At 41.7% G+C, this 23,727-nt stretch overlaps 1 protein-coding gene across 1 annotated transcript; it reads right to left on the bottom strand.

Moving 5' to 3' along the window:
* Window positions 1–5,307: 5,307 nt before the first annotated feature.
* On the bottom strand, window positions 5,308–22,741 carry LOC129334714 (granzyme A-like). The gene is made up of 5 exons (XM_054986979.1): window positions 22,672–22,741; window positions 19,986–20,130; window positions 15,199–15,343; window positions 10,196–10,453; window positions 5,308–8,114 (listed from the first exon to the last, which is right to left on the bottom strand). Exons 1-5 carry the CDS (start codon window positions 22,730–22,732, stop codon window positions 7,959–7,961), a joined length of 765 nt encoding a protein of 254 aa, XP_054842954.1. The 5' UTR covers window positions 22,733–22,741; the 3' UTR covers window positions 5,308–7,958.
* Between the last annotated feature and the right edge of the window lie 986 nt (window positions 22,742–23,727).

The following is a 23,727-nucleotide window of genomic DNA, read 5'->3' as shown; positions in this document are numbered from 1 at the left end:
TGTTGCTGCTTTGTGTTCTCCCCATGCAGTGAAGCACCTCATATATATATGGGGAATATAAAGGAAGTATCTTAGAACATAAAGAAAATGTTCTTGGAATAGAAAGGAAGTGATTTTTTGGTTTATTCCTTTTAAGGGCATGATTTTCACAAAAAAAGGATGGCTCTGATTTTCTGGAAATATGTATCACTTCTGATTACAGAGCATTTGTCACACACATACAGACACACACACACACATACAGACACACACAAGTGCACATAATACATACACAATACACACACACATTTATATGTGTGTGTGTGTGTATTATGTGCTATTAAGTTGCCTCCAACTTATGGCAACCCTATGAATGGAAGACCTCCAAAATGTCCTATCATTAACAGATTTGCTCAGATCCTGCAAACTGGAGGATGTGGCTTCTTTTATTGAGTCAAGCCATCTTATTTTAGGTTTATACACAGACATGAATAAGAGAATGAAATATGACACTGGTCCATTTTGTGCATGGTTTGGTAAAAGTAAAATATTTCTTGTAACATCATTCTATTTGAGTTTGTTGTTAAATTCACACCTGATGACAGGCTTGCCAACCTCCAGGTGGGGGCTGGTGATCTTCTGGAATTACAACGGATTTCCACACTGCAGAGATCAGTTCCCTTGGAGAAAACAGCTGCCTTGGAGTGGTATCATACCCCACTGAAGACCCTCCTCTCCCCTCTCCAAACTCAGCCATTCTCAGGGTCCACCCCCAAATCTCCAGGAATTTCCCAACCTGGAGTTGGTAACCCTGCTTGATAAGAACTGTTCCTGAGTTATGGAGGGTATTTTGGGGGTGGTGGATTAATCTTCAGAAGTTATGAATTAAATATATAGGAACGGCGTTTACATGTGAATTAAAAGAATCTACAACAGAGAACTGAGAGGAACCAGGCAACTCAGCTGTTTCTCACTGCTTTTTAACTGTAGTTCCCACAACACATTGATTTACAGTCATGGAGGGTTTTCCATGCAGTTCTTGACATCTATGGCAGTGTGGAGAAATCCCAGAGAGGTAACCCTGTTAGCAGAGCTGGCCAATCATGAGGTCCAGGTAGGCAGCCACTGAGAGCTCACCAAGGCACCAAGAATGCCACTCAGGTCTGATCTGTGCTGAATGCTGCACCTTGGGCCATGGTACAGCCAAAGGCTCCTGGTTGCACCATGCAGCTGCTGCTGTGGCCACGCTTACTATCCTTTTGCTGGTGCCTGTTGCAGCTGCACCTCACCCAGAAGGGACAATTAGCAGTGCTAGGAGAGTACAGCTACCAGCACAGGAAGAAAGTGGGGAAGAGGGCCAGCAGAGAGCAGCAATGGGATGGCTGCAAGAAATGGCAATCATGGAGATCCTTTTCCCAGCGAAGTCGTCCCCCAACAGGAGCAGAGCTGGGTGTTTCTGATGTACAGCCACCTCCCCAAACCCACAGAACCCTTGATATCCAATATGGACCCACAACTTTGGCAGCTTACATACTGGACTTCCCAAGCGTTTGATGAAAACATACTGGAGGGATGGGATCTGCTCTGAGCTGACCAGACTAGCATGGATTGAAGAAATCGCAGAGCCAGTATCTCTCCAAGCCCAAACCTCTTCTCATTAATTATTACTTGTTCTTCCAGAGGCTGTGAGGGGCTCCCTTTCTCCTCCTCTTGTACACACTGAGGATGGAGAAGGTAAGGATGGAGAAGGATGCTCTATACCGGATGCTGGGTGAGCTACATTAGCTCCTGGTGCCGGTGAGGGGCAATCTCTCTTCTTTCCCACAGCTGAAAAAGTCGGAGGCACACTTTCTCTCTCACACACAGAGTTGACAGCCTTGGAGCCCACAGGTATGGATTGGGGTAGGGTTGGGGTGGAAACTTTTGCAGGGCTTTGCCCACTCTTCCTGATACAGTTTTTGCAGCCCCCTGCCCAAGTCTATCTTCTTCTTCTAAGGCTCCAGTTTTCATCTCATCTCCAGCTGGTCATCCCTGATCTTCCAGGGCTTCTTGCACTCCCCCCAGCAGCACTTTTCCTTACAGTGACCACTTGGGAGACTGAGCAGCGCCTGCGTAGTGCCTTAAAACAAAACAAGATGCACCTTGGGTAGCAACATGGGGGAAAAGATGCACTCATGTGCACTATGCACATTCCCCTTTCCCACCAACAGAGTTAATTAATAATGTAAGGGTTCTCCTCCCTTGGGATCCTATTGATGAATGCCGTTACAGAAAAGAAGATGCCGCCCTGAGAGCCCAACGCCTGCCTAGTGCTACTGCTGCTGCTGTGAGGTACAAAACAAAATGAAACGAAATGGTGGGAGGGACTCATTACAATTTGGTTTCCCGAACTTCTTTAACAAAACAAAACAGTGATTTCCAGGTGTATTTCTGGCTTGTTTGTTTCATTTTGCACACCCCTACTGGCCATCGTGTTTGCTGAACAAAAAAGAGCTTTAAAATTTGTGAAAGCAAAAGCACATGAAGCAAAGTTTGACATTTTTATACAAATTGATTGACAGTGTAAAGAGATTACGCAAACATTATTTAAAACTGCTTAAAGGTTTTTTAAAAAAAATAAATTAAAAACTATCTGTTTTTACTTTCCAGAGGAGTTAGCTGTGTTAGTCCGTAGTAGCAAAATCAAAAAGAGTCCAGTAGCACCTTTAAGACTAACCAACTTTATTGTAGCATAAGCTTTCGAGAATCACAGTTCTCTTCTTCAGATGCATCTGAAGAAGAGAACTGTGATTCTCGAAAGCTTATGCTACAATAAAGTTGGTTAGTCTTAAAGGTGCTACTGGACTCTTTTTGATTTTGTTTTTACTTTTACATTGTTCATTTCAAATACCAACTAAATAAAAGTTCATTCTAGACTTTTCACTTTTCTCTCTGTTGAACGGTCCTAAAGTTACAGTTGCTTAAGGCATCAAAAATCCGGCCTGTTAGTTTGTTGGAGTAAAATAAAACAGAGATCCAGTGGCTCTAGAAAGACTAAAAACACTTATTCCAGCATGAGCTTTTGTGAGTCAGACCTCATTTCCTCTGATGAAATGCAAAGGAAATCATTTCCTTCATTTTTACCCAGAAAATTACAGAAATTACAGAACAGGAGGGGGAAAGAGATTAGTTGAGCTAGAGGGGCCTGGGGTTCTTTCACACCAGGGTGATTGTGGTGTTGTCTGGCTGCTGATGCAATTCTGTGTGCAATTGCCCTCGCAATAGATACTTCACACAGTCCAGACTAATCCATTTTCTCTCCATTTTTGGTTGTAGTTTCCTTTTCAATCCTGATGTGCGTTGATTTCTTATTGTTTCATTTGTGCGATTTGCATTCCCTGATTTGTGTGATGTATCAGCTTGAGTATATTCTCTAGTCTTATGCAAATTATTGCATTTTACATTGACAAGGGGAGTTTTTCTGGTTTGCATAAAAGTTAAAAATACCTCCTAGAGGAGGTTTGGCGAAACACAGCCCTAGTGGGAGTGAATAACAAGATTAAGGAGAGGGAAGGAATCTTCCTGTATTGAAGACTGGATCATTCATTAGGTTCAGATTATTCAGGGGAGAGGCTCCAAAATCTTTGGAGATTTCATTATCTTTGGAGAGATGGCCCTCCAATTTAATCAGCCTGAGGTGGGCCCTAGAGAGGAGCAGGTCTAGGGAAGAGCTGGTCTGTGTTCCATTGCTGGTTACTAATGACTCACCATCTTGTCCTTGGCATGGCTCACTGCCATGGCTTAACTTTAGCTGGACACAAACTCCATATTCTAGCCCTAAGCCCATGTTAGAACCAAAGTGGAGGCCCAAAAATGGCCCTCTCATTAAGGAAAGGTCCAGGAAGGGTTGCCAGGTCCCTCGACCCCCCCCCCCCCCGCCACGGTGGGAGATCGGAGGCCTGACACTTACCTTATACTTTCCACTGTTGCATGTGCACACAGCCAATGCGCATGCTCAGCTTGGATGAGGATGTCACTTCTGGGAAGTGACATCATCGTGCAGGTCATAGACTGCCCTCGGAGCACTTCTGTTCTCCCCAGGGCCCAATTTGGCCCGAATCCAGCCACTCTGGAGCGTGTTTTCCGCCACCCCCTGCTGCTCAGGTAAGCAGGGGTGGAGGGTGGGAGCAGGGGGATCCCCCACCCCTGGCAGGAGACTGGCATCCCTACATCTGGGGGCAACAATACACAGCTTTAGATTGAGTTGGGGGATGCACATGTAAAGGCCATACACATATCTTTCTGAAAGCATGCTTGTTATCACCAATATTTCATGAAGGAAAATCACCCTAATGAAAAACAGGAATGAAGAAGTTTGAATCCTATCAAAGGGGAAGCTGAGAAGAAGGCCATCTTCACCTTTCTGCCAGCAACAAGAGAGGCAGAGAACAAAAGCGGCACTTGATCTCTACAGTTTGACATCAGGCCCCCAACAGGATAGCTGTCCTAAGTCTAAGGGGAGGAGGAAAGATATAAATATTTAAATACAATAAATCTCAGGTTCAGGTGAAATATTTCTGAAATATTACCTGCACTTACAACGTCGTGGTGCGACGTCCCCCCATGGGTCAGTAATGACTTGGAGCTTGCACAGGGGACTACCTTTACCTTTTTATAGCAGAGTAAGTGATGTCATGCCAGGCCATCATTTGCAGATGGATTCTTTAGAATCATAGATCTGGAAGGAGTAGAAAAACTTCCCAAGCCAACCTACAGGTATGGACAAGACCACCTAAACCCCAACTAAGATCATCTTGCACTATAGAGGCCATAAATTATATATGAAGTAGGGAAAGTGGACAGGGAGATTTTTTTTTCTCCCTTTCCCATAATACTAGAATTTCGGTTTTCATCAGATAACTGTATTATGGGGAAGGGAGAAAATCGATTGATGGCCAATTGATTTGGAATGGATGAAAAGTAGTACTTCACTCAATGAGTAATTGAATTTTGTCATTTGCACAGATGGCTATTAAAAGAGTAAGACCTAAATGCCTTACCATCTAGAGTTTTACAAGAGAGGTACTGTAGATTACCATACTTTGATAGAGCATGTTATTGTGGTGTAGGTATTATGGACACTGTGTATCATATGACTTTTGAAAGCAGTTTTTTCTGAGACTAGAAATCTTTTAATTTTTCCTTTGATCCAAAATATAGATCATAAGGAGACATTACCAGCACAGCTCTTCTTATGTTCTTCTGTGCAACAGGAAGAGCCCCTCATAAAGTTGTGAAACACAGAAAACTGACAAAGTTTTGTGATGCATATGCATTTATTATAAAGTGTAGAACAAGATGATATGACCGCAAGGCAAAGGTTAAAATGACAAGACCGGAGGGCAAAGCTTAAATTGTAATGATTTAGATTTTGGTAAGAATAGCATTTTGTCATAATAAAATTCAATACAAACAGAATTTCTTTAAGGCAAGTTTTGTAGATTGTCTCAGGGATAAGCTTTCTTGTCTTTTAATAATTTAAGCAATATAGCACAATACAATAAAAGGAACAGGGATTAAGATGCTTCACATTTAGGATCTCAAATGGGGCAATTACTGTGGGCCTCACACTTGGAGGGGAGGCTACATAAACCAACAGTACTATATGTCTGAAACCAGCATATTCTTTGCATTCCAAGGTAGCAACAGAGGCCAATCAAACTTTAACTTCAGGACCTTGGGTTTTACTGAAATTCCATTTCAGGACATTAATTTGTGGACCTGCTCTTTTTCTCCTGTTTGATTTACAAGTTTAATCCCTATCTAATCCATTAATATTACTAATTTTCCTGTCTTCCAGAGCCCCAAGTTGACCAATAGTCAAGTCACAACCTAGCTGAGGTGTATGGCAACATAGCCATCACCCAGCCTTTCATAGCAAGGAATACTGGCTCCAGTTCTGAACAGGCTGTGCGGACAGCTTTTAAAAAATGAGAATCCAATTAATCAGCCCCCCCCCATATTTATAAGTCCAAAACTCATTAAATAATGTGGGAATCCCACTTGCAGAAGTAGTTCTGGACTTCATTAGGGAATCAAGTATTATTTTTTGTTGCATCATTCAGTTGTGAAGATAAATATTTTAACAGTTCTGCTACCAAATATCAATGCTTGTCAAAAGATTATATGCTTATCTATTTTTTTCCAACTGAGAAAAAATGTCACTGATAAGATGCTGTGGGTAAGAGGGAGAAATGAAAAGGAACATTGCCCTGTTCAGCCCCTTAAAAAAATGACTCAATTCATTGAACTCAGTATGGGTGAGGTGGCTATAACTTGCTTAGGATTGCACACTACATGGCTCATATGTTCCTGTCCTGTCTGAGTCACAGAAAGCCTAGTATTGTGGTAAGTTATGGGGAAAAACAAAATCCTTCAATTGTTTCTGTAAATAATGACTTTGAACATGTCATAACTGATTGACATCAAATGGCCTGCTTGTGTTTATACATATAAGGCAACTGGCTTTATGGTGTACAACTTTAAACTCCACTGAAATGGGTAAAAAAAAGTCTTGCATTGTATGAAGTGGTTTTGCAACTTTTGGTCCAAATAGAGCCTGATGACTTTTCTAGGGTAAATTTTTTAGTCTAATCCTGAGTATACAAGGTTTTTATAAGTCATGATGAACTCCTTTGTGCAAGGGCTATAGAAAATTTCAGAGACAATGAAATGAATATTCTGCTTTCCTAGATTATAGTGAGACACTTTATTTTTCATGTACCTTTATGCGTCTATGAAAATGGAACATAGTTGTGAAAGTTGGCACTGATGTAAGCAGTTGGCCCGGCCGCCGCCATCTTTAATAGCCATTTTAACATGGCTACCTGTGATATAAATTCACAAGGCCTCTGGATTTAAAATGGCAGCTTGTATTGCAGCCAGAGGAATTCCAGCTAACAGTTGCTGAGTCCCACCCGGGAAACCCAGGAATGAATGCAATGCCACATAGGAATGCAGAGTGATCAGTGGTGATTGGATTTGCAGTCTCCTCAGCCCCTAAAGGAATTCAGCGCAACAAAGGTCTCATAGTGTCTGCCAACTTAACACGTTCCTTTCCCTCCTTCTGTGATGAGATCTCCTGTCCATGACTGAGGAGCAAATTAATTAGCATTCATAAGTATTTATAATTCATTCCTGGGAAGGTACATTCCCCAACTAAATTCATCAACTTAGCTCCGGTGGACTTCATTAACAAACTATCCCTTTGTGCAGTGCTAGAACAAATTTTGCATTTGCTTTCACATGCCCTGGCAGCTACCAATCAATCCCAGGAACTGACCGTTGGAGTCTTTGTTTTAACAGCTAGGTGGGCTACCCCACCTCAGGGCACGTTTTACCCTATAAGAGTAGTGCCCTGGCTCAGTTCAAAGTGTGGAAGCTTCCAGGCTGCTCCCTTAGGGTTGCTTCCCTAAGCCTCTCTCTCTCTCTCTGTACACGCTTACTGGATCCAAAAACTGTTTCCTTAAGGCTCCCTAAGCCTCTTGCTCTCCTGGCCAAGAACACTGGTGTTTGAAGCTGCCCTCTTCCCCATGGACTGGACTACTCTTCAGGATAGGTTGATATACTTGTTCCCCTCCCTCTATTCTAACTTCTGGCTAGTTTCCTAGGACTCTCTCTGTGTGTAACCATTTTACTATGTATTCCTGTGTGTGCATGCATTTCTCCCTTCTAATAAAAGACTGTTATTTGAGCTTAAGCATCAGCCTTGTTTGCTATTTTGGAAGGGACCTCATAAACATAGGTGAACAAGATCCCGTAGTTACCAGCCTCCCACATATCTGTCTTCCTTGCCTGCTAATTCCCCCACAAACTCTTACTCACAAGGAGACCAATTCTGGTAACAATGAGATGACCATAAATAAAAGAAGCAGATTTTTAAGAAGATGCTACATAACTAGTTCAAGAAAGCAAAGCATAAAGTAAGTGATCAACTTAGGTCACTCCCGTATAATATTATTAATCCAGAGGAGATATCCCTTTGTGAGACGAGTATAGACATCTGCTGTACCAGGAACAGCACACTTTCCCTCCGGGCCAAAAGAAGTGATGCCTCTTTGTATTCCTCTGCATATCAAAGGTCCACCAGAGTCACCCTTCAAAAAAGAAAGACAGACACTTGAGTTTAGAACCCACCAAAGATGTAACATGATCTTCAATCAGATTATCACAACAATAAGGAAAGTTGGAGAAAATGAAGATTTTTCATGTAATGATTTACTAAAAGGTTTTCACTGAATCAGTGCAATGGAATACAGCACTGCCATGACTTTCTAAAGTGTTGTAGTGATTCACTGAATACATTTTGAATAGCTGAAAAGATTATTACAAAATTGTTAAGTCAGAAAGTAATTTTAAAAACTAATAAAACATTATTTCTGTGCTGGCTGAAAATGAATTAACATTGTGGTTCGTGAACACTAATGTGCGCACAGAACCATATTGACAACTGTTTCCCTCCACAGTACACTATTAGAGATAAGGCCATAGTTTTGTATGTGCATTCAAACATCCATCCACTACTAGCAGTGCTACAAGATTCATTGTTTCTGGTTCTGATTAAAGTTCAAGGTAATATATACTAAGGGCCAGTTTTTGCAATCAGCACACTTAAGTGGAAGTCCCTTCTCCCAAACTATTCAGTCAAGTGTTGATTCAATGCCCTTTGCTGCCCAAAGTTCCAGGGCCAAACTACATGAGACGCCAGACACATGTTCTGCACGTGCTGGGTCTAGCAAGCTTACCTGGGAGGGATAATCTTTAAAAAAACCCAGCCGCTCAATGTGATTCTCAGTCAGGGAGAAACACAACTGGAGGGACTCTCTCTCTCTCTCTCTTTCAAAAATCTTCTGGGAGCTCGGAATGGGGTGGTAGAAACAATGTAAGAGGAAGCAGGAAAAAACCCAAGGTTTTGTACATGTGAGAGAGAATTCCAGTGGGAAATCACATCACGTATTTTCTCTCTCGGCTTTTTTCCTGCCCCCCCACCCCGGTATCTGAGCTCCTGAAGGAAAATCAAGCTGAGTGGATTTTCTTACAAAGAACAGCCGCTCGACTGGAGAGATTCTTGCTTTCAAAAATCCACTCGGTTTGGTTTTCCTTCAGGATTTCAGAGACAGTGGAGGAGGGGGGAATATAACAGGAGGCAAGGGAAAAGCCAAAAGAAAGAGAAAAATCCGCAATTTGATTGCCCGCCAGGAAAAGAACAATGGGAGGGACAGGGATTCTCTCTCATGCACAAAAAAACTTGGCTTTTTCCCTGCCTCCTGTTACATCATTCCCCCCCATCTCGAGCTCCAAGAAGATTTTTGAAAGAGAGAGAGAGAGAGAGAGAGAGAGAGAGAGAGAGAGAGAGAGAGAGAGAGAGAGAGAGAGAGAGAGAGAGAGTCCCTCCAGTTGTGATTCTCCCCATCTGAGAATCACATCAAATGACTGTTTTTTTTTATTTATACTTCCCAGAGAACCTTGCAGGACCTGATATGTGCCTGCACATCTAAGTAGTTCCATTCTCACCCTGGCTAGACCCTAAGGCAGTTTGCCCACCTAAGAGCTTTGGAGAGCCTTTAAAAAAATGACAATTGCTAGATTGCTACATGGCAGTAATGTTATAATGATCTACTGCCATGATCTACTATCTCCTCTAAATTTCCAGATTTAATTTGTAAAAAATAAGTCTTGGATCCGGACTAGCATTTTGCTGATCACAAGACTGGTAACCACGGCGCGTGATTTCCCCACCTGTCCTCTCCCACTTCTGTAGCTGCACCAAATGCTCTCCAAACCTTATTCCCAGGCTTCCCCTTCCTAGAAAGGGGAATTTTAAAAGGTTTTTAAGGCTGCCACTGGTGGGAAGGGGGAGAGAGGGAAAATTGTGCTACATGGGCAGAAACCTATGTGGCTCCAAGCCCAAGGTCCTTTTCATTGAGAAGATATATCTCTACAAAGGAAAGGGACAAATACTTTTTTGAATAAATGAAAGCTAGTAATTTAGAGGAGATAGTAGATCATGGCAATAGGTCATGGAAAGGCTAACTGGCTGATGAATGAGTGGGATTCTCTGCAGAGTTCCTGGGCAGTCTAAACCCATTGAAATCTCTGCAGAAATTCTTTAACTGGTTCATCCTAACCATAATCTTAAACCTGCAGGTGAACAGGATCGGTAAATAAATACACTTACCGGACATGTACCTTTCCTTTGCTTTGTTATTGCAGCACATAGATTGTTAGTTGTTACCATGCCACGATTATAATGCCTTGTGCAAATGCCTCTGGCCAAGATAGTAACATGAGTTTCCCTCAGCGTATTAGACATCTTTGCTTGTAATGTTGCTCCCCATCCAGCCACTAGACACTGTGTTCTTGCTTTAACATCTTTGTGAGTTCTGGGAAGCCGGACGGTTTTCACATATTGATTGATAGTTGCACTTTTATTAAGCTGAAGAAATAAGAAAAAGCAACTGTGGTTGTTTGCTAAGAAAGGGCAGTCCCAGATATTGGTTGCTTTTACGTTAGCTATTCTAGTGTTTATTTATTTATTTATACCCCACCCTCCCCACAAATGGGCTCAGGGTGGCTAACAACATTCATGAAATACAGCGAATTTATCATAAAACTATAAAATTTAGGATAATTATCAAAATAGTCCAGGCGCAGGCTATTTAAATAAATAGTTGGGAGTCTGTATATGGGCATATATATAGGCACAGCACATGGCCGAGGGCAGTCCCAGAAAAAGTGGTGGTCTTAGGTGGCAGAAGGGGGACACCCGCTGGCACTCAGCCAAAGGCCCAGCAGAACATCTCCGTTCTACAGGCCCTGAAGAACTGTAACAGGCCCTGCAGGGCCCGGATCTCCAGCGGGAGAGCGTTCCCCCAGGCTGGGGCCAGGGCAGAAAAAGCCCCAGCGCTGGTTGAGGCCAGAAGGATGTCCTTCGGGCCGGGGACCACCAGGAGTTGCTTGTCTGCAGAGCGCAACGCCCTGCAGGAGACATAATGGAAGAGGTGGTCCCGCAGGTATGCAGGTCCCAGTCCATGAAGGATTTAAACACCATGGTGTTTAAACACCTTGGAACAGTCCGAATTCACAGCAAAACGCCAAAAGAAGTCACTCCTTTCTGAGCGTGTTGACTTCAATGGGATCAGAAGGGTGTTATCTCTGCTTAGGACTGACTGCTGTTCCCTCAGCTTTTACTGGCAAAGCACTATTGAGGATACTGCCCCTTTAAATTTTGCTCCTTCCCTCTTTCTATTTTACAGTTGCTTCTGATTCATGGTTTAAGTTGTTATGCTTGAAATATCCACTGTGAGAGTGGTATTTCTGAACAAATGGTTCTCGCTTTCCTGGAGGTGGCAGTGACTGGCAGAGGAAGAAAGCCTGAAAGCCTGCCTTTTCGTAGTCAAAGAAATTGCACATTGCTTTCTTTTATTATTATCACTAGGAGCTTCTTCTCTAACATTTGAGATACTAGAGGTGTGGCTGCCGCTCTGTTTGCCAGCTCCATAGCTTGTGGCACTTGCAATATTTAATGGCAGTTAGCATAATGAATGGACGCTTTTGCTTCCTACCAAAAGAGTTGTAGCAATACTGGATGAAGCAATGACAACCGTTTGTTAACTGTAGCCAAAATTATAATTATGACAAATCTTTCTCTCCAATGGGGATCCAAAGCTGTTCACATTGTTCTGTTCTCCATTTTATCCTCACAATAATCCTGTGAGGTATGTTAGACGAGAGGATGTGATTGGCCCAAAGTCACACGGCTGTTCATCCTGCAAATTTATCGCCAGGAATCGATTGTAGTGTTCTCGCTACTCACACGCTACTCTTGCTACTTCCATGTGAACCTGGGCCTTTTAGATCCTATTCAGACACCGTAACCACTTTGTCACACAGGCTCTGATAGGTCATGGAAGTTGTTAACCTACCCTTTGATTTCTGAAAGAGAAGATATTTTCTACCATGCCTTTCGCTGTTGCCTAACCCTTCGTTTCCATTGCAAGTTGTCATTTTTGGCACTGCAAGCCCATCATATCCTGAAGCTGGGATCCATATTTGAAACATGTAGCTCTCTGCAGAGTTATGCCTGTCACAAGCAGACAAGTTTAGGTGCCATTGCAAATAGCATGGTGTGTGTGTGTGTGTGTGTGAGTGGATGGAACTAAGGTGGGCCAGGAGGTTCTGATTCCATTAATTTTTGGCACTGCACCTCTTTACAATCATGCAGAATCTGGTGGCCAGTTCTGAGACTTGTAGCTTTACTGTCTGATGAGTTATACCTGCCACCAACAGAAAAGTTTAGGAACTTTTGGAAATAGCAGCAGGGGAGGAGGGAGTGTTCAGATGATAATCCAGACCAGCACTATCCAATTCCATTCACTCTTGGCACTGTAACACCCAAGTTCATCTTGACAGTGGCAGCCAATCCTGAGACTCTTAGCTTCATTTTCTGATGTGTTATAACTGCCACAGACAGATGGACAGCTGAATGGAGAGAAATTATTATGTGATGCTATCACAGTCCATCAGCTGTTTGGGCTGGGATTTTTTGGTCCTTCATAGAATCAAAGAGTCAGTGAGGTGTCACCTTAGATTGTGGCACACTCCTAGTAGTGGGGCTGTTTGCAATTTGTCCAGTTCTTATCCTGTCTATGTTGATATCGCTTAGATGTTTAATGAGTCCTTTTGGAATTGCATCTAGCATTTCTATCACTACTGGAATAACTACTGCATATTTTTCCCAGAGATGCTGATTTTGATATTTCTTGATATTTTGTTATCTTTTCAATCTCTTTTCCTTCAATTTGACTGTCACCTGAGATTGCCACATAGACGACTATGATGATATTTCGTACAGACCAGCCTCAAAGTGTTGCTGTTGGAAACCAGTTGTTATCAGGGTGTCACTTGTCCTTTGGGGTTCCACAGGACTCAGTCTATCCACCATGGATATTAAAAGCTGTTCAAATTTGGTGAAAACTGGCTTCAACCAATGTTTTCAGCTTTTCTTTGGCGGGAGACTGCATCTGCCTATCATGTTCCTAGGGGTCATGATAGCGTGAGTTTGGTAGCACGAATGAGCGATATAACAGAAAACTCTGCTGGCTGTTGTGGGTTTTCCGAGCTGTATTGCCATGGTCTTGGCATTGTAGTTCCTGACGTTTCGCCAGCAGCTGTGGCTGGCATCTTCAGAGGTGTAACACCAAAAGACAGAGATCTCTCAGTGTCACAGTGTGGAAAAGGTGTTGGCAGGTCATTTGTATCTACTCAGGAGGGGTGGGGTTGAGCTGAGTCATCCTGTAAGAGTTTCCCAGGGTGTGGAATGCTAATGGAGGGAGGCTTCACTGTATCCTGAGGAGGCATATGGATTGGTACTTGATGTGCTAATCTTCTCTGCAGGGCTATTGTCGGGGATAGAATGCAATAGCCCTGCAGAGAAGATTAGCACATCAAGTACCAATCCATATGCAAAAGAACCTCCTCAGGATACAGTGAAGCCTCCCGCCATTAGCATTCCACACCCTGGGAAACTCTTACAGGATGACTCAGCTCAACCCCACCCCTCCTGAGTAGATACAAATGACCTACATCTTTTCCACACTGTGACACTGAGAGATCTCTGTCTTTTGGTGCTACACCTCTGAAGATGCCAGCCACAGCTGCTGGCGAAACGTCAGGAACTACAATGCCAAGACCACGGCAATACAGCCCGGAAAACCCACAACAGCCATCGTTCTCCGGCCGTGAAAGCCTTTGACAATACATAGAAAACTCTGCTATTTTTTTTTTAAAAGGCAAAGATAGGCAGGAATGTGCTTGCGCGTGTTGTGACACGCTTTGCCCGCCCCCTCTAGTGCTGCTTCCTATAATGTGAACTTCTGGAAGCGCATGTATTCAATACGGGTTGGGAGAATGCGTGTGAGTAGCAAGAACACTAAAATCAATTCCTGGCGATAAATTTACAGAATGAATAGCTGTGTGAAAACGGCCTATAACCATAGTGTAACAACAGTAGTAGTTGTTGCAATTGTTGTTCGTAAAATTCAGATTACAACAAATTACAGTTAAAATTAAAGCAAAATAGCTTTTGCTTCAAACCGGACTAAGTTTGTTCATGATAAGATTGGAATATATTTACTGCACAATTGTATAATATCTTTGTGTGAGTAATGTAATTGACAATATGTTAAACAAATTCTATACTTCAAATTAGCTTTGTTTCCCATGACATTTTGTATCCATTAGTTATGTTTATGGGGTGCATGAAACTATACCACTGAGGAAGGCCTTTGGGCCAAAATGTATTTCGTTCTGGTTCTATATATATGGAGATAAGTGTACAATAATAGCTGTATATTTGGAAATTGTTCATTTGAATATACAACTGTATGGTACTAATAAGCTGAACCACACTTTTATTGTTTTTAACTGCACCTTTGTATTTCTTTTTGTCTGAATAATGTTTTATAGTTGCACATCGTTTGGAGTTATATTTAATTTTATATTTTGTCTCATCCTCTTTGGTTACCACCCCCCCACACACACACTTAAATCCCATATGTATTCACTCTACTGTCCTGAGAACTGGTTGGGGAAAATGGGGCTTGTATTGGGAAACAAAAACAACAGCAAAAACAAAAGCTCACTTCTACTAGAGTAAACCAAGTGGTGGAAAATCCTCTCAGATTCTCCAACTCCCTCCTTATTATTGCCCTTCATGATGTGGGCGCCTTGTGTTGAAGAAGACACTCTATCCATTAAAAGCCATTAGCATCGGCTTTTTGGGAATACCCAGGGAGATGCTGAGGGAATAGGAAAGTAGGGAAGATCTGCCTCTGAGCGCTTCTTTCACTCAGAGTTTGTAACATTTTCAATCATATTTGAATTAAGTTCTCTCTCATAAACTTTTCAGAGGGAAAGTATCCTACATTTGTGATGAGAAATACACAGTGTGTCAGATAAGACAATGTTTTCTACTCAGTCTTCCCCAGTTCTTCTCCTTACCACAGTCCTTATCCTGTGCGGCTTTCATCCCAACAGGTCCCATGATATCGCTACCATTGCTTTGTTTGAGTGGTCAAAAGGGGTCCCCCCTTCTGGCAGAGAATCTGTCTGAATCCAGCCCAAGATTTTATATTCCCGCCCCCCCTAACCCAGACATCCACGTTCAGTCTTAAAATGCACCTTCAAAAGCATAATGTCATTCGCAATTGTTTCCTGGTTATAATTTCTGTGAGGAAATGCCTGAATAATTCGAAACGTCTGTTTTCCTTTCTCACGTGGGTTAGATAGTGAATGAGCGCCAAGGACAACTTCGTCTCCCCTCTTTCTGGAAAGATAAAAATAGATTCCTTTTAAAGAGTAAACATGTATTGACCAAAGCACGCTTGGGGTGTGTAATGATACTTTGTTTGTGATAAGCTTTCTGTGTTAGTATGAAGTTTTATTGTATTTTGAGTTTTGCCTTTACATCATCTTTGGTCTACATTTTCTTTCTTCTCTGCATATAACTGAACATTCACAATAGGCCTGGTAGCTCAGTGTTTCCTCCCTGGTTGAGAAATGTAGCATTATTGATATAGGTATAGCACAGTAAAGTGTTACTCATTTTCTAGGCCGAGACAGCGAATGCCTCGTATGTTGGAGAAGCAGCTTGTTTGGCAAGAAACATATAGACAGTGCTTACTGTGTTCAGGGACATATCTAGATGGTTGCCTGTGGGCCAAAATATACAGTATGACTGACACGTACTGAGTCGTGGATGCACTACTGGACTCTCAGCCAGATATACATTGGGGGAACTCCCCTTAAACAGCACTCATTCATTCAGAGCTGCAAGGGAGTGTTGTGAAATGGAGGTTAGGGGCTTTTTGCCCCTTTTCTCTGCCTCCATGTGTCCTAGGAAGGGCATGTGGAGCCAGGGATAAGTGGAAAAGGGTCCTATGTCACATTATATTACTTTAAAATAGATTTTCTCCTTATGTTTGCATGTTTAAACTAGAGATGGGCATGAACAACTATACGAACAAAAAAAGGCCACGGACAGCCCAATCTGTTGTTCATGAACAAGCTGTTCGTGAGGCCCCATTCTAAATGAACAGGTGATAGTTGCAAGCCTCATTTGTTGCTGTTCCTTGCTGTTCGTCAAACCAAACAGTCTGGCACCTGCAATCAATCCCCTTGGCAACTTAGGCAGAGATTGTCTGAACTCTGTCTGAACTCCTGCTGTTGCCCTGGAAACCCCAATCTAGGCCCAATTTAGCTTGATAGGCAGGTCTTCCTTTCAAGTGTGGAACTCCAAATTTGTTAAAAGGGAACAAAGAGCAGGGGGGAGGGGGCTCCCAGCTCCAGCTTTGGAGAGGGAGAGGCAGCCGCTGTTGGCATTTTGATAGAGAGAGTGCATTGGAGCTTGAATTTTCTTTGTGTGGGATAGGGATCTACCCCTTCAATTTCCAGGGCTGCTGCCAGGCTCTGGGTCAAGTTATTATTTATTATTGGTACCTTTCTTGCTGCCTGCTCAGGTAAGGTTTTTGGGAGTGGTGCAGTAAGGATCTACCCCTTCAAGTTCTAGGGCTGCTGCCAGGCTCTGGGGCCAAGCTATTATTTATTATTGGTACCTTTCCTGGTGCCTGCTCAGGTCATGTTTCTGGGAGTGGTGCAGTAGGGATCTTGACTTGGATGATGGCTGGAGGAGAGCCTGCTGGCCCCTATGAACAGCCACCCACGAACATGTTTGTGAACAGGGCCATGTTCGTGGTTGTTCGTGAGAACCTGTTTATGGATGGCAACGAACAATATGTTTGTTTTTTTTCTGTTCGTGCCCATCTCTAGTTTAAACTAATATCAGAAGCAAAGACAAGCAAAAGATTTAGATGGGTATTTCTGAAATTAGAAAAATGTACCTCATAATTTTTAAAATAATGAAAATAATTGCTGCTATCTTTCATGAGTCTGCAGCAGATATTACATACATCACTTGAGTAGTTTGCCTGTGGGAGCTTGCTAGTTGATAAAATATCTGCACTAACTCTGGTATGAATATCCACACCTGGTACATTTACTTAAGTGCGTTACAGTGCAATCCTGAGCACAATTATTCCTGTTAGAGGTGTACAATCAGATTTTTCTGACCCAATTCAATTTCCAGTATTGGATCAGATTGTCAGTATCTAGTACTGTTAAAAGTACTCAAGATAGTTTCCAATTCTGATATATCCAGTCCCAGTAAAATTGGGAAATATTGGCTATTGCATCATAAATAACACTGGTTAAATCTCATGCAATGTGAAGGCATGAGAGGGAAGCACTAGTCAGCATGCCAGAGCGCCACCTGATCAGTGATGTGACCACATGCTGGAACTCCACCTATACCATGCTTGAGCAGTTGGTAAAAACCAAAGCAGGAAGTGATTATTGTTACGTTATTGTTTTGCCCCCCCCTTGCCATTTCTGATCTGGCCATTTGGTTGCAAGCTTTTGGGCAGGCAAGTGGCACCAGCAGGAATGTGAAGTGCAGGAGGGAAGATCAGGCAGAGCTGGAGGCCTATGTGTCACCTGATACCAACCTTGGAAAGAGATGGCATAGCCTGGATTGTCTCTTGTGGCCCAGGAGCTCCTTTCCAGCCCACCTACCAGCATGTGGACTTGGAAAGGTCTTTTCTCAGACAGGCAACATTATCAGCTCTTAGCATTCACATCTACTCCCCTAGAATGTTGGGCTTCCTGAAGATCAGCTTGCCACTCCTCAGTTCTGGCCTTTCAGAGCAAGTGAAGTGAGAGACATGACTTCCTTCAGTTTCTTAGTCAGGGTTAGGAAAAAAGGGAACCTTCTCTTCTCTGCTTTTCTCCTCCATTCCAATTGACCTTCAAACATCCTTGTTAACTCCCCCTACATATACTACATTTGGGGTATATCTACTCCAAGCCAATGGAAAACACAAAAGTAGGTTTTGAATTTGAACAGATGTAATTTAATGAAAACTAATATGCTTATATGACTGTTAAAGGACAGCATCTAAAACATATAACACATCTAAAATTAATAATTTTAAATTTGTAGTACTTGGGTTATTTGCGGCCCCCAAGACCATATCTCTCAATGGCGGTTTTAATATATTTGGGGGGTTGGAAGGGTCATCTGGTTGTCGAGAAGAGCTGTACCTCTACAGAGCATTTTAAAAGGCTTTCCTGGAGCAATGATGTATTTAAAAACTCATGGGATGTTATTCACTGCAGTATATATCAAATGGTTTGGAGATAAAAACTTGCTCCCATTCAAAAAAGATATAGATTTGTAGATTTTTCCAACTCTAGGTACTTCTTTGTTTACAGAAAGTAAACTGCAAGTGGTAAGTGGCTGTCCTTTGGGGACTACTGTAGAGGTGACAGTGCCTTAAGAGGAGAAGCTATGAGGTAGGTTAGGATGAAAGCATGTACCTGGGCCAAGGCCACCCAGAAAGCTTCCATGGTAGAATGGGGAATCGAACTTGGGTCTCCCAGGTGCTAGTCCAACAGTCTAACTACTGCACGTTATTAACCTCCCCTCCAAAAAAAATGGAGGGTATGTTTTAATTCCATATTGTAATTTTGGAAAAGGAATTATTATTATTTGCACTTAATTTTAGGAGTATTGCTATTGTTTTGTACATTTGTTTGAGGAAAAGTCCCCCCCCCCATTACATTGGCTGTCCTCCCCATTATTTCCTATGGGGAAATGAGAAGATATCTGATATTATAGAAAATTTCCCCAAAATATCTTTCTGATACAATAATGATACTCTGATCTTTAGCAAAAAGAATAGCCATGCTCTTTCTGATATGGAATTAACTTGATACTTTGTGACATGCACACACCTAATTCCTAGTTAAAGCTACTGGGGGGTAGGATGGAGTTACTCTGCATAGGATTGCAGTGTTGATCAAGTGACCACAGTGATCTCCAAACCAAGGCAAAATGTTATTGCGTTCCTCAACTGTCGTGCTCCTGTTGTAATGAAGCTCGTTATCTCAGGACTACAAAATTAGTCCTGGGGAGCCAGCACAGTGTAGTGATTAGAGAGTCAGGGCCAAGCTACAAGTGATGAATGACACTTGAACGGCAAGTGGATTGAGTGGAGTGCAAGTGAACAGGGAGAAATACACTAGCCGTTCAGGTGTCATTCATCACTTGTAGCTTTGCCCTCAGACTAAGATCTGGCAGGCCCAGGTTTGAATGCTCACTCTCCCATGGAAGCTCGTTGGGTGATATTGGGCCAGTCACACACTCGCAGCCTAGCCTACCTCACAGGGTTGTTGTAAGGATAAAAAAGAAGGAGTGGAGAATGATGTAAGCCACTTTGTGCCCCATTGGGGAGAAACACGGGGAATAAATGATGTATATAAAATAATAAATAGTAGATACAACATAAAGCATTGACTTCCAAGTATGAGAGAGAGCCATTCCTGTTCCAACAGGGTAGATAACAGGTTTTAGATCAACTCAAATAGAGTGCTTTTCAGCGCTGGTAATTCATGCATTCACCAGTGAATCACTGAGGGTTGAACAATAATAGAAGAAGTCAAATAATGTATATACATGTGTAACCATGAAGACTTCAGGTGAAGGAGGAATCATATTGTATCAGACCCATGTTCTATTAAGTTCAGTACTGTCTACTCTGACTGCCAACTGCTCTCCAGATTCTCAGATACAGGTCGTTCATATAACTAACCACCTGTTCCTTTTTACTAGAGTTGCTGGGGATTGAACCTGGGACCTTCTTCAGATGCTCTAGTATTAAGCCACAGCCCCTTTTCCATTGGCCCCCATCCCAACACTCCTGCCCTCCTGCTCCTACTATTTCCACCTTTGCTTCCCCTCCCCTTGCTAAAACAACCCAAAATGTCACCCAAATACCGAAGCATCTAAAGAGTCTTGAGAAGTGATCCCAGACAGAATTATGACTAAATCAGAAATGTATCTCCCAACTTACAGTTCACAATGAGCTGCTGTTAGCACCCAGTTACTTCTGATCAAAGTTCCTCCACATTGGAAACTATTTCCTCGAAATAAAGCCGCCATATAGGGTCTTAAATGTGGAACTGACTCTTTCCCTCCAGCGATATCCGCACAGTAACCTTAACAGAAAGAAGCCAAGTGAAGTATGTTATATATACCCCTGGGCTGCAGGTTTATCAGTCAATTCCAGTACAGGAGATTCCAGCTGGGCAAGAGGTTTAAAGAGGCAGATATATGCACACAGAAAAGTACATTAAAAATGCATACTGCCTTGACTTCAAAATGTTGCTTTGGATGTCCGAATAGGATCTACAGGCATACAACTAAACATGCTTAATACTCTCTGTGTACCACCAGGAGCATATTCCTGCATATACTCAGAAGTCCTGCAGCAGAGAAAGTACATGCAATCCTATCTTGTGTTCTTGAGGAAGGTAAACTTAAACTATAAACATTATAAATAAAAAATGCAGTAAATCTCTCTCTATCCCTCATTTAGAAATAATTATATGAAATACGCACACACAGAGATTAGTTACTCCTTGGACTGACCTTGACCCCGCTATTGCCTAATCCTCGAACTAGGCTATGAATGACTCCTGGCGTGCCTGACCTTGCTTTTTGGATTGACCCTTGGGCTGGATTCTGTGCTTTTGACTTTGATTTAGGCTACTCTGTTGGAAATAACCTTCCTGTCTGCCCCTCTACACTCTGGTAAAGTGTCCTATGCTCTGGCCTGGAACCTGGCAATAGCCGTTTCCACACACGTTGAATAATGCACTTTCAATGCACTTTAGTTATCCATTAGAAGTGGATTTTGTGTTTCACACATGAAAACCCAGTTCCAAATGATTACTAAAGAGAATTGAAAGTGCATTATCCAACGTGTGTGGAAGCAGCCAATGTCAGCACCAGGCAAAGACTGTTATGCTTGTTTTTTTAAAAAAACGTCTAGCACTTTTACCATTTGCTTTGTGGCTACATTTTTGTAGTCCTTTTCCTCTAACATAACAGCCTACAAGCCATATGTTAAAGTATTTATAGCTCCATAGATAAATATGGTGAGATCACATGTACGCTTTTTTATCTTGCCTGATAGAAAAATTTTTGGTTTCTGTTGTTCAGAAATATTCTGTAGATGTACAGTCCAGGGAATGATATATTGGTTGTGAAGTGAATTGTAATGGGGGCAGCTAAAAAGGATATAGACAATCGAATCAACATGATCCTTACAATGAGTACAATAACATTTCTCAGGGGAAATTCTACTAAAACAGCCCTTCATCTTGGCAGAAGGTAAAACATTGCATTTAAGTAACAAGAAAGTGTCGATGTTTTGGAACTGTTAAGTAAAAGAAATATTTAGCTAGTTGGAACATTTTATGATAGGGTAAATGAAAATAAATAGGGGAGCGTTTCCAGTCAGCTTTGAATTTTAGCATGGCCCAATCTTTTTCAAATAATTGGTTTTGTACATTTAGCAGAGATTTTTCCAGTGAATTCCTATGATTTAAGCTTAGGTTTAATATAGCAAGCTTTGAATCAATAGGTAAAGCCAAGTTTCCAACAAGGAGTCAGCTGTACTACTTGCAGTAAAGATGGTAGAGTGTTAGATTCACAGAGTGACAATCTGAACTTGATAGCATGAGACCATGCTAATGTTGAAATTTGAGGGAGTCCGAGTTCTAGCTGCACCATGGCTGAAGATACACTGGGAGGAAGAGAAAGGGTCTTACAAAGGAAACTTTGTTGGAGCTTATCAAGAGGATCCAGTGGTCTGTTGACCCAGATCGGAGTGGCATAGAGCAATTTGGGGAGAATTATGGCTTTATATAACTTTAGCAAAAGCGCGACTAGTTGACCACCTTTAGAAGAAAAGAATTTCTTGAGAATGGTTAACGTTGTTTGGGTCTTTCTTATAACAAATTTTATATGGGAATTTCAGGTTAAGTCATAATTAAACATCACAATGAGATATTTGAACTAACTTCTTCAATAGTTTCTCTGTAAATTTGCCAGGGGTGTTCCTTCAAATATTTTGACTTAGAAAATCTCAAGATCATTGTTTTGGCAAAATTAATTGTCAACAACTCTTGAGTACAAAAGATACAGAAATCGTTCATAATCATTCTTCAAGCCAACCAAAGTTCAACTGAGGAGAACTAAGTAATCAGCATATAAAAGCATCGGTAGTGGTTGGTTTCCTAAGAACGGTACATGAGTGACACATCCTTGCTGTATGCCTTTTTCGATTTTTATTGATCTTGGAGATAAATTCATATTGGAGATTTTTAACTATATTTTTATTCCTACTCTTTGTTCAACACACACAACACTAATGCATGTCTGAGAACGTATTATACTGTGGACAGAGTATTTTAGTTTAGCAACAGGGTTTTTCTAATCCCTCTTCATTTACCATTTGGTAATCAGATGCAAGTCATTAGCTTTTAACCTCACATACTTAACATACCTTTGTTGTGAAAGCAGAACAGAATAACTCAATGTTTGTTACATGAGCTCCTTGTAGATGATGGATGAAGGTCAATCCAAAAAACATACAATAGCTTGGGTTGCCCAGTCATTTCATTCTACTCTGCACACTAAATCTATGGAGGCAGATAGTGGGGGAAAAGGCATCAGGCTAATGCAACACTTACCTCTGTGCATTCCAAGGAAAAAAATGGCAGCAGAGAAGGACAAGACAAAGAGAAGACCCATTGTTGCTGCTTTTTGTTCTGCCCCACAGTAAAGTTTCTCATATATATGGGGAATATAAAGGAAGTGGTCTTTGGTTTATTCCTTTAAAGGGAATTATTTTTACATGAAATATTTTACATGAAATGAAGTCTCTGGGCTGTCTATAAAAAGGTTCCATTTCTGATTGGATAAGGTCTGTCATATGATGAGAGGAGGGGATCTGGCTCGGTGGCAGAGCATTCAGTTTGCATGCTGGAGTTCCCAGGTTCGATCTCCATCATCTTCAATGAAAATTATTTGGTAATAGATAGTGTGGAACATGGAGAGCCACGGCCAGTCATAATAGACAAAGCTGTCCGATAGACCATTGGTATGACCCGGCATGTGCCTCTGACTGAGTAGTGTGATCAATTTGATAGCAAGAAAGGTGTGGAGAAAGATGGGGGTGGGGGTGGGGACAAAGAGACGGGGCTTGCATTTTTAAAGCTGATACTGCTTTACTTTGTAGTTTGATAGTAAACTCTTTCATGCCACATCAGTCCATTTGAAAAATACACCAGTTGAAAACTGGTCCTGAGACAACAATATATATATATATATATATATATATATATATATATATATATATATATATATATATATATATTTAATATCCTGCAAAGTCAGAACTCATGAGTTAAACATGTAGGAAAAGTGTTGATGCAAATGAATAAAAAAAGCATAGTACAAAAACAGCATCGGCAACAGACAACTGTGAGAAAGCAGGATGTCAAGGTCTTCCTCACTGTTTCCTAATAGTAGTGTCTACAATATGGAGATTTACAATCATTGAAGTTTTCTAGGAACTTCTCTGTTGCTCAACATCCACGGCAATGTGGAGGAAGGCACCAATAAGGCCATGTTTGGGCTAGTGATCTCAGATGGAGGCTCATATGATGCTCTGCATATATATTAGAAAGTTCCATATAAATCCATAAGTGCAGCCCATAAATGGGTTCATCTCCTTAGTGAAAACT

The sequence above is a fragment of the Eublepharis macularius genome, chromosome 8 (assembly GCF_028583425.1).
Source record: "Eublepharis macularius isolate TG4126 chromosome 8, MPM_Emac_v1.0, whole genome shotgun sequence".
Lineage (NCBI taxonomy): Eukaryota > Metazoa > Chordata > Lepidosauria > Squamata > Eublepharidae > Eublepharis > Eublepharis macularius.
This window is presented reverse-complemented; position numbering and strand designations above follow the sequence as displayed.